The sequence below is a fragment of the Silene latifolia genome, chromosome X (assembly GCF_048544455.1).
Source record: "Silene latifolia isolate original U9 population chromosome X, ASM4854445v1, whole genome shotgun sequence".
NCBI lineage: Eukaryota > Viridiplantae > Streptophyta > Magnoliopsida > Caryophyllales > Caryophyllaceae > Silene > Silene latifolia.
In genome coordinates this window covers 83,219,036-83,230,092 of record NC_133537.1, presented here as the reverse complement: position 1 = coordinate 83,230,092, position 11,057 = coordinate 83,219,036, and the positions used below count along the sequence as shown (strand labels likewise).

The 11,057-nt window shown below is 35.3% G+C and overlaps 1 protein-coding gene across 1 annotated transcript; it reads left to right on the top strand.

Moving 5' to 3' along the window:
• Positions 1 to 9,178: 9,178 nt before the first annotated feature.
• LOC141617741 (uncharacterized) lies at positions 9,179 to 9,895 on the top strand. Its single transcript, XM_074434903.1, has one exon. The coding sequence runs from the start codon at positions 9,179 to 9,181 to the stop codon at positions 9,893 to 9,895; it is 717 nt and encodes a 238-aa protein (XP_074291004.1).
• The last annotated feature ends 1,162 nt before the right edge of the window (positions 9,896 to 11,057 follow it).

Genomic DNA, 11,057 nt, shown 5'->3' with positions numbered 1-11,057 from the left:
AGGGTAATCTAGTTACTTGTAATGGTCTCATTCAAAATAAACAGTGTTATATTAGAAATAGTCAAAGTTTCGGTGTTCATGTGGTATTTTTTTTATTGTAGAAAATTATTTATAATTGATATACACCTCCCCAAACAGGCTTTTACTTTTTTTTGGTGGGGCACTAACTCAATTATCATTCAATGTGTATTTTTTTAGTAAGAATTATCCGTCAAGACGTCACAATTGTATTGTAATTTGTCACTAAGCAAATATTATATAATCAAATACAAAATACAAATTAATTGTAAAAATGGCTCATGGAATAAAATTTAATATTTTATGTAGTCTTTTAAACTATATTGTATAGATTGATAATATGTGGATTATAATATTACCATGTCACATTTAATTTGTCATGTCACATTTAATTTTGCCTTGTCACATTTGCCATGTCACATTAGCCTTTTAATTATATTGTATAAATTAGCATATTCTTTTTTTTTTTAAAAAAAACACCCTTCATTATTTCAAAATGAAACTGAAAACCATCTTTCAAAATTAAGGCAACAAGATGCCATTTGAATATAAAATTGAAATTCGAAATTGAAAGAACTTGTTCAAGTGATACAGACCAAAATGACAGTCCAGCTTACTGTTACTAGCCAATGTGCCAATGTGACAGTAGGCTGACTGTTACCTTAAACTATTTCAAGTACTCTACTCCCATACCTTTACATTAGTGAAATAATACAACGCTATTTCTTGGATAGTAATTGTTCAACAACAATCCTTGACTTTGAGCATTGATTAATTCTTGCTTAAGGAGGTGGTGTTATTCCTGAAATAACGCACTTAGAAACACAATTAAAACTAGGTAGTATCCCGCGCTTCGCGCGATCTGTTTTAAAAATTTTATTATTATAATTGAAGAAAAATAATATAATTCATATATGACCTTTAATTTTTTTTCTTCTTTAATATTTTTACTTATAAATAAAATAAAAATAATTTTTTTTTAGGTTTAACTTCAATGTTTTAAAATAAAATACATACAATTTTAATTAAAACTAATCAGTGATAAATAATTATGCATGATCAACGTTTTATAATAAATTTGTAACCAATTAAATATCATACTAATTAAAATAAAATTTGTTCGAATAATGCAACAATCATCATTAAGTTCTCAAACTATATCATTTCATGATACGTTATGTTCCAAATCAATTAATATTTGTTCAAAATAATGTGAACATAATTTTATGAAATTTTTAGCTTTTGAAGTATAACGTTTGATATATCAAACATACGAGGTCCAAACTCAACTTATTCAAATGTTTTGGTTATGTCTTGCATGTGCTATGTGTAAACATTTCTATAAGAAATTTGCACCTTATTTTTTTTAAATAACTATATATAATGATGTTTAAGAATTTACTTGTAAATAAAATAAATTGAACTTTCTCAAATATTAATTTTTGAGGTTTATCTTCAAAGTATTTAAAAGATAACATATAAAATATTTAACTAAAAATAATATTTAGTTAGTCATAATCAATATTTTATACTTGACATATACATATTCAATTGAAGATATTAAAGAAAAATGTGATGCGTTTTCTACTTTTTATGCCGTTTAAAATACTATACTGTATTACTTAATAATCATTACTTTTGTTTTGATTATTCAAATGCACTCGCGATCACTGTGTACATACATACTCGTATACATACTCACTATCTAAACCTCTCAAAATCTCATATATATTCAATTTCTTGCAATATAATGTTTTTCATTCCTACACTATAAAAACTTATTTCTTAGTAGTTTTCTTTAAGTTTTATTTTTCATAAATACAATGACTCTTTCAAATATATTTTTCTTAATGGATTTAATGGTCTAAGTTTTATAACTTTCTCAAATTTTTTTTACGTAAACGTAAAACATTGTGAAAACGTAAAATATTATGAGACACTCACTTTAATCATCTCTACATATCAAAATATTCTAATAAATATAATGAAATTATACTCAATTGAAAGCATTTTTCGCGATGAACGTAAATATTTACATTTTAGAATTTTTTATCAAAATATCTTTTTAATAAATTTAGAATCAAATCACCGTAATTATTTAATTTAATTTTATAATAAAATTTATTAAACTATAATTAATATTTTGCTGAGATTTATACAACATTTATTATGTTCATATTAAATAAGTAGCTGTAATAAATGCTTGTACACGTGGTGCATCCACAACGTTTCAACCTAGTTTATATATATATATATATATATTTATATATATATATATATATAGAGAGAGAGAGAGAGAGAGGTTCAGATGAGTCCACAAATCTGGTTGAGTAAGTCCTATTCTTAGCCAATCATTTTCTGAGTGTAACTTTACTACTTTATGAGTGTAACTTTAGTCATTTATTGATTTATGAGTGGAATTTTTGTCTTTTAGGTCATTGTATATATGAAAATTTGAATTTATAAATTTGAATTTATGTAATTTTAACAAAAGTATATGTAACTTTATTGTTTTACGAGTATAACTTTAGTCGTTTTATGTGTAACTTTAGTCGATTTAGATGTAACTTTAGTCGTATGGTGGTTTCTATACTTATATGGGTTTAATTTTACCCCTTTCAAGTGTAACTTTGGTCGTTGGAGTCGTAACTTTAGTCATAATAGTGACTTGTATGTAGAAATTTGAATTAATATACTTTACTATTGTAACTTTAGTCCTTTCAAGTGTAATTTTTGTCCTTCTCCTTCAAGACTGTAACTGTAGTCTGAAGGTGTAAGTTTAGTCAATAGAGGTGTAATTTTATTGTCTTACGTGTGTAACTCTAGTCCGTAAATTTGTAACTTTAGTCCTCGAAAGTGTAACTTTATACTAATAACTCTTTTTTCACCATCACCACCATCCTACCATCTCCTACCCCAACCACCATAGCACCACCACCTCCAAACCGCAACAACCAACAACACCACCAACCACTTATTATATCAGATATGGAAAAAAAAAGAAAAAAAAAGAAAAAGAAAAAGGAGGAGGCGACAGACCCACCACGCACAACCAACCGCATCTCCCACAGCACCACCAGCCCATTCCCACTCCCACCACCACCTCCAAACCGCAACAACCAACAACCAACAATAACACCATATACATCTCAGATTTGAAAGAAAAAAAGGAGAAGGAGAGGGAGGCGGCAGACCCTCACGCACCACCAACCGCAAAAACGCCACCACCGCCATTAAAACACAACAACCAACAACAACACCAAAAGCTTCTGAAAAAAAAAGAGAAAGGAGAAGGGGAGCAAGGCGGCGGACGTGGTGGGTAGGCGGGAGAAGAGGGAGAAGACGGAAATGGCGGTGGTGGTGCGTGGTCAACAACCCTTTCAGATCTGAAAAAAAAAGAGAATAGGACGTGGTGGCGAAGAGGAGGCTGGCGGCGGTAGGAGAAGACGAGAATAATGAAGGTGGCGTGTTGGTGGCGTCGGTATGTTGGTGGCGAGGGCAGTGCGGCCGCGCGGGTGGAGCATTGGTGGTCTGGTGGGTTGCCGCCTATTGTGAGGGAAGGTTGAGAGAGAGGTGAGTGAGATGTGAGAGAAGGAGAAATGAGAGAAATGTGAGAGAGAGGTAGGGTTGGGTTTGTTTTAATCTTGGCCATCTATTTAAATTTAATCTCCACCACTCATCTATTAGATCCAAAGGCCTACATTAGGACTTATAGACTCAACCAAAAAAGGTGGACTTACATGATCTCTTCTCTCTTCTCTCTCTCTCTCTCTCTCTCTCTCTCTCTCTCTCTCTCTCTCTCTATATATATATATATATATATATATATATATATATATATATATATATATATATATATATATATATATATATATATATATATATGTGGGCATGTCATCATCAACAAATAGGTTCTAACAAATTCCTCCTTTGATGATGACAAGTCTCACATAATAAATGTTCCCATTGAAGTCCCCCTTAATTGGCCAGTCCAAAAGAAAACATGAAGATAAAGTAGGAGTAATGTAAACTTATGAAACTAACAAACCCTAGAGCATAATTACTAACATATTTATGCCACCACATAGCAAAAGTTTAATCAAAAGGCAAGTATTAGAAACATGAATTTTCCCTTCCCCCCCCCTCTTGATATCATCAAACAGATAAGAGGCTATCCCCGGACACAGAGTAAGCATGCATGATACGACACAGAAAAGACAACCAAATGTGCAATAAAATAACAAGGTCAACATAAACAAAGTTTAAACATACGTTCAAACATGTTCGTCAAGGCTAAGCATAGCTTAATTAGTACACCACCGAATGATAATGAGAGAGGGGCAAGAGGTGTAAGGCAAAAGACAAGTTTGAGTATGGGTAAATTTAGAGTGCGGAAGTTTGGTCAACGTTTTTGAAGATAATGAAAAGGATTGCAAAATGGTTGAGGTTTGACAATGAAGGCCTGAGTTAAAGTCATCTCTACTGTTGCATTGGACTTTGTACATATTTGAAATCACCAAGGTATGCATCGATATAAGTTCTCAATATGTGATAAAAGAACATCAACTACTTGTATTTTGCTTTCATTTCATGAAAATCCTTGACAAATTTGGTCTTAACCTTTGAGCATGGCAACAGTGACATACACTGTGTCTTTCCTTTCTATTTCTCCCAACTTTTCGTTTTACTCCGTTCTTCAAGAAATCCGCCCTCAATTGCTTGTATCTCTTTTCCAATAAATACACCTAATTGAACATTCCCCATATCATCTTTCCATTTTTTTTTTCATATTTCCAACCACCTTCTCAATCATCTCTTCATGTCTATGTACAACTTGTAGTTGTTTGGTTCTTTGTTTCACATAGACCTTTGTAATATAAGTGTATTGAATGTAAAAGGGTGGGGTCTTTGGGTATTGAAAATGAAGGATTTTGACCGATTTGAGGAGCAAGGGACATCCATTTGAAGTTGGTTGAAAGGGTTGATTTAAGAGAAGAGGTGTCCTTATTCAATAGTAGGTACCATTAAACACAAGATTAGACATGCAGTTGAGTGATTATTAAGCACACACACGGTTTATCGATTACGGACATAACACGGAACCCGTTCTAGTCAATCATCAAGAGATTAGTTTGATTCACATAAAAGTTATGATACGTGCATTTTATATAGTCTTTTTAAGCCTCCTTATGCACGTATTTCTATGAGATTCTCGTGGTTCTATGCTACGAAATGCCCCGAATATTCTACTTTGGTTTATTTTGATTTATTTGCAGGAATGGACCTGAAAGTAGCGAAATCAAGCCTTTTATCGTCCGTTTTGCTTGCATTTAGAGGATGAGTGGATTTGGAGCGGAAACGTTGCTGTCTTGGGACGTGTAAAGTCATTTCGGAAGCTAAATAAACAAGTCAAGGCTGAAACTAACGACTAACGTTGCTGGCTGAGTCAAAGTCACTCGATCGAAGCCCTTATTGGTCGATCGAGCACTTTTGGAGAGGACAAGACCTCGATCGAATGCTTTATGTGTTCGATCGAAATGTGTTATTTAGGGTTTCCTCGATCGAGTTGTTTGTTTATTCGATCGAGAGGTTTTTGCTGGTTTTTGTTCGATCAAGCAATTCTAAATGGCTCGATCGAGTAGTTAGTATTGGACACGGGCTTTTTAGCTTAATAACGTGTTTTAGGTTAAATAACAAATCCTTCTCCTATAAATAGGAGAGGGGTAATTAGGTTTAGGGGTTTTACTTCTACCTCCGGTTACTACTGCTACTTTGTTCTGTTCTTTTCCCGAATCTCTTTATCTGTAATTCTTCCCTTACTCTTTCTCTTTCTTTATTCTCTCTTTAATTACAATGCTTATTATTTCTCTATTCTTTCGCTCTTGTTCTACCACTATTATGTCTAGCTAATTTAATTACTAGGATTTAGGGGATTCGATGAACTGTTGTTAGTTGCTAATTAGGTTTACAGATCTTCCGTTGTTATTATGTCTATGTTGTTTATCACTGCAATTAACTGTAACTAGCTACTTGAATTGATGCATTTAGCTTAATTAATCTTGGTAAGCCTTAACCTAGACCGGAAGGTTGGAAGGGGTGAGACCCGCAGGGAACAATAGGATGCTTTAGTGAGGGCGGAAGTTAAACTAATAGTACTTTAGGGCGAATTGAGACCGGAAGGAGATGTTTGTTGCCCCTTAGACTCATACACGCGACCGATCTGTGACCTTAGCTGCAATTAACTGACGTTCATTGATGACCCGACAATCCTAGTTCTCTCTCCCTTCTATTAATTCCTCTTATTCTTTTCTCTCTACCTTTAATCTCATTTAGTTTAGTTTATTCAACTCAAACCCCCATTCTATGACCTCAGACGGACTAAATTGACAAGTAGATAGTGACCGCCTCCCTGTGGAGATCGTCCCTACTTACCGCTGACTTCTGTTAGTAGTACTTAGGTAATAATAATAATAATACCCTTCAACTGTTCATGTGCAGGTTTTAGCTAGCGGGGCTCAATTTATGCATTGCTCCCTTCTATATCATGCTACTCTGTTAAAGGTTGTGGTTACTTTTATTTATGCTTTTAACAGGGCAACTGATAGGTTGGTGCTATGGGATAGCTTGAGACAACTCTCTGTGGGACTTGCTCTATCCTGGGTTTGTCTAGGAGACTTCAAAGTTTCTCTAAATGCTGATGAGAGAGTTGGATGTGTCATTCATGAAAGGGATATGTTGGAGTTTAGAGACGGTCTTGCAGATTGTGCTCTTTCTGATCACCCTTACACTGGGGGGGTTTTCACGTGGCATAATAAGCGAGATAGCTCTCCTAAATGGGCTAAATTGGATAGATTGGTGGTCAATACCAGTTGGTTTCTACAAATATATTCTTCAACTGTGGCATTCCTACCTGTTGGTGTCTTTGATCATGCATCTATTGTCCTTACTATTCCTCAAAATAACATCAGGCCTAGGCCTTTTAAATATCTTACTTGTTGGGCCCTCTCTCCTGGGTTTAAACAGTTGGTTGCTGATCAGTGGAACAGACATGTGCCTGGTACAAAAATCTTCTCTTTGTTCTCTAAATTAAGGGGGCTGAGGGAACCTCTGAAGTCCATCCATGTTGTTGAGTTCTCTGGAATCACTAAGAGGGTGGCTGAGGCTAAGGCTGAATTGACTCAGTATCAGTTTGCTCTTCAAAGCTCTCCCCTCAATCAACTTCTTTTGGTTAAAGAGAAAGCTCTTACTCTTTCTTATCTCACTATTAAGGCTGCTGAAATGACAATCCTGGCTCAAAAGGCTAAGATTCAGCATCTTACTCTCAGTGACACTAATACTAGGTACTTTTATGCTAGTATTGCTGCTAGGAGAAGTAGGAATACTATTGGTATTATTGAGGATGCTCATGGTCATATTTGTAAGGGGCAGACTGAGGTGGCACAAGCCTTTGTGGATTACTACATTAAGGTGGTGTTTGGTTGGAACTTTTGGAATGGATTGGAATGGATTCAAGCCATTCCAATGTTTGGTTGGAGCATTTTGGAATGGAGTTAGATACCTGATGGATTCTAACTCCATTCCAACCCCTTGGAATCCCATACCCATCTTTCTCCCCAAGGTTCCAACTCCATTCCATCCCACATATTATTATTCTCATTCCCGGATTGAACCAAAGAACTTTAAATAGGTATGGGGTTCTAACTCCATACCTCCTTGGAGTTAGAATCCATTCCATTCCATACCTAATGTTTGAAACAAACGCCCCCTAAGTTATTTGGGACTGAGGAGAGCAGTGCACCCCTGCCAAATGATTTATTCTCATTTGGTACTCTTCCTAGTGGGACTCATCGGGATGGTATAGCTACCACTGAGGAAATCAGAGAAGCTCTTTCTTCCATTAATAGGCATAAAAGTCCTGGGGTGGATGATTATTCATCAGGGTTTTTTCAACACTTGGGACATTACTGGTAAGGCTTTCACTGATGCTGTTCAGGAGTTCTTCAGAAATGGTAAGATGCCTCGTTCTGAAAATTCTACTCTCATTGCTTTGATCCCAAAAAATGAGGCTCCTAGGACTGTTAAAGACTTCAGGTCAATCTCCTGCTGTACTGTCTTTTACAAAGTGGTCAGCAAAATCTTGGCTAATAGATTAAAGACTGTGTTGGGGGATTTGGTTGGTCTGGAACAAGCTGCGTTTATTGAGGGGAGGGATCTCTTTAATAACTCTATGTTAGCTCATGAATTGGCTTTTAAATATCATAGGAGTCTTCTCACACCTAGGTGTATTCTCAAAGTGGATATACAAAAGGCCTTTGACTCAGTTAGTTGGTGTTTTTTGGCCAACTGTTTACATGGCTTTGGTTTCTCTGCAAAATTTTCTGCCTGGATCCTTGCTTGTGTCACCTCCTCTCACTTCTCCCTCAATGTAAATGGTTTTCCCACTGGTTTTTTCCCGGGTAAATGAGGGCTACGTCAAGGGGACCCTCTATCCCCCTATCTGTTCACTCTTTGCATGGAAATTTTATCTAGATTGCTTAGAAGACTTCCCACTTATCCTGGCTTCTCTTACCACCCCAAGTGTGTGAAGGTTAAACTTACACACTTGGTCTTTGCTGATGATATTCTAGTTTTCACAAGGGGGGATCTTCCTTCCATCCAGGCTGTTGACAGTTGCTTGGCTCAATTTGCAGCTTGGTCAGGGCTTAGATTCAATCCCATGAAATCTCAATTATATTTTGGAGGAGTCTCACCTACTGTGAAGCAGCTAATCCTCTCTACTACTGGCTATCTTGAGGGGGAGTTCCCTGTCAGGTATCTTGGCATCCCTTTATTTGGAGCTAGGCTTACTCAAAGAATTTTTATTCCCATGATGGATAAAATTCGAAGCAAGATTTCACATTGGGCTAATAACCTTCTGAGTTATGCTGGCAAAGTTGCCCTTATTAACTTAGTAATTTTTGGGATACAAAATTTCTGGGGAGCTAGTATCTTATTACCAAAAGGGATTGCTAAGAAGATCCATAAGATTTGCAAGGACTTCCTTTGGGGGATAGAAGATAGGAAAAGAAGATTGGTCTTTAAAAGCTGGGATAGTCTTTGTAAGCCTGGCAGGGAAGGAGGAGTGGATATTAAGGAGATCCTGAGTTAGAATAAGTCACAAATGATGTCTTGGATAAAGAAACTTGAAACTAATACTCCTAATGTCTGGGTGCAATGGGTAAGAGCTTACATTCTCAGGGGTGTTAACTTCTGGGATTTTTGCCTCACTGCTGCACACTCCTGGTTTTGGAGTAACATCATCAATTGCAGAGATGCCCTTATCCAGATAGCAGATACCATTGATCATGCTAAAAACTTGCTTTGCAAACCTGACTATAAGCAGCAGATTTATGAGTTGCTAAGGCAGAAAGGATCTGTTCTTCCTATGTATAAAACTGTGGGAGACTCTCTCAACTACCCAAAGCATAAAATCATTGGCCTTCTTGCAATACAGAATAAGCTCCCCACTCTGGATAACTTGAGCAGAAGAGGTTTACAATTAGCCAACAAATGTGTGCTGTGTGAGAGCCACTCTGAATGTGCTCCACACCTCTTCTTTGAATGTTTCTTTTCTGCGGTTGTTTGGTGTACTGTGGCTCAATGGCTGGCTGTTCCTCCTCTGACTAGTATGAATGCTATCTCTATGTGGTATAAAGGCCATAACAGGGGGAAGAGCTTGGTGAAGAGGCAACGTAGATGCCTTCTGTTGTGTTCCATATATCAGATATGGAATGAACGCAATAGAAGTGTGTTTAAAGGAGTTAAAACTCCACCTGCAAGTCTTATTTGGAAGATTCAATACCTTGTTACTCTTCGTTTGAGTCACATAGTGGAGTAGCTTGTTTGTAGTTTGTTTTGTTTTTTTGGCTAAGGTGACCTCTATGGTTCCCTTGTAGAAGTATTTGGATCTTTTACTTTATCTCCTTCCATATTTAATGAGAAATGATCCTAATCTTTCTGCAAAAAAAATAATAATGATAATATAATAATGATAATATAATAATAATAATAATAATAATAATAATAATAATAATAATAATAATAATAATAATAATAATAATAATAATAATAATAATAATAATAATAAGTGTGCTAAGTATGGGGAATTGTGCGCGGTGGCGGGTTACGGTTTCCTTCCTTTCTCTTTCTCTTCACTTGGGGAGCTGGGTTCGGATGCTGTTGCCTTGCTCATGCGGATCCAGAAATTCTCGGTATCTCAGGATGCGGGGGCTCGGGTGGCCGCTTACATTTTTACTAGACTTAGCTTTGCTATTGCTAAGGGTGTGGGGGCCCATATTGTATCTCGGCTCCCCACCAATTTCATGTAAACTTTTATTTTTCTTTTAATGAAAGCTGCGCGCATCCTTCCATAATAATAATAATAATAATAATAATAATAATAATAATAATAATAATAATAATAATAATAATAATAATAATAATAATAATAATAATAATAATAATAATAATAATAATAATAATAATAATAATAATAATAATAATAGTAATCTACAAATACGATAGTAGTAATAATAATAATAATAATAAATATATAACAAGAATTAGGAAATTTCCTAGTATCTTCCTTATACCTACCTTCTACTAGTATAAATACAAGACTAGACCTATTCATAAATCACTTTACACTTTTACAAATATCACACATAAGTTAGAGACGGAGAGGGAGAATAGGAAGGAAGAAAAAAAGGGAAAAGAGATTTGCAATCAATTTGAGGATTTTGCATCTACTTTTATTGGATTCAATCTTTTATTTTGTTATGGATTTGTAAAGGATCAAATTTGATTGCTTTACTTTGCTTGGATTGCTATTTGGGAGTATTTGCAGAAAAGGTAGGATAACGATTCTACTGGACTTATTATTTGTGTATCTTGTCATTTAATTGGATGTTGTGGATTGTTGGATTATTGCATGTCTTGCATATTGTGGTTAAAATCGGTTGTATTGGTTATTCCTGAGACGGTGTGGTAGGTACCCATTG

Excerpts from the sequence above, each read along its gene's own strand:
- LOC141617741 (XM_074434903.1), top strand. The coding sequence starts at position 9,179 with ATGATGTCTTGGATAAAGAAACTTGAAACTAATACTCCTAATGTCTGG.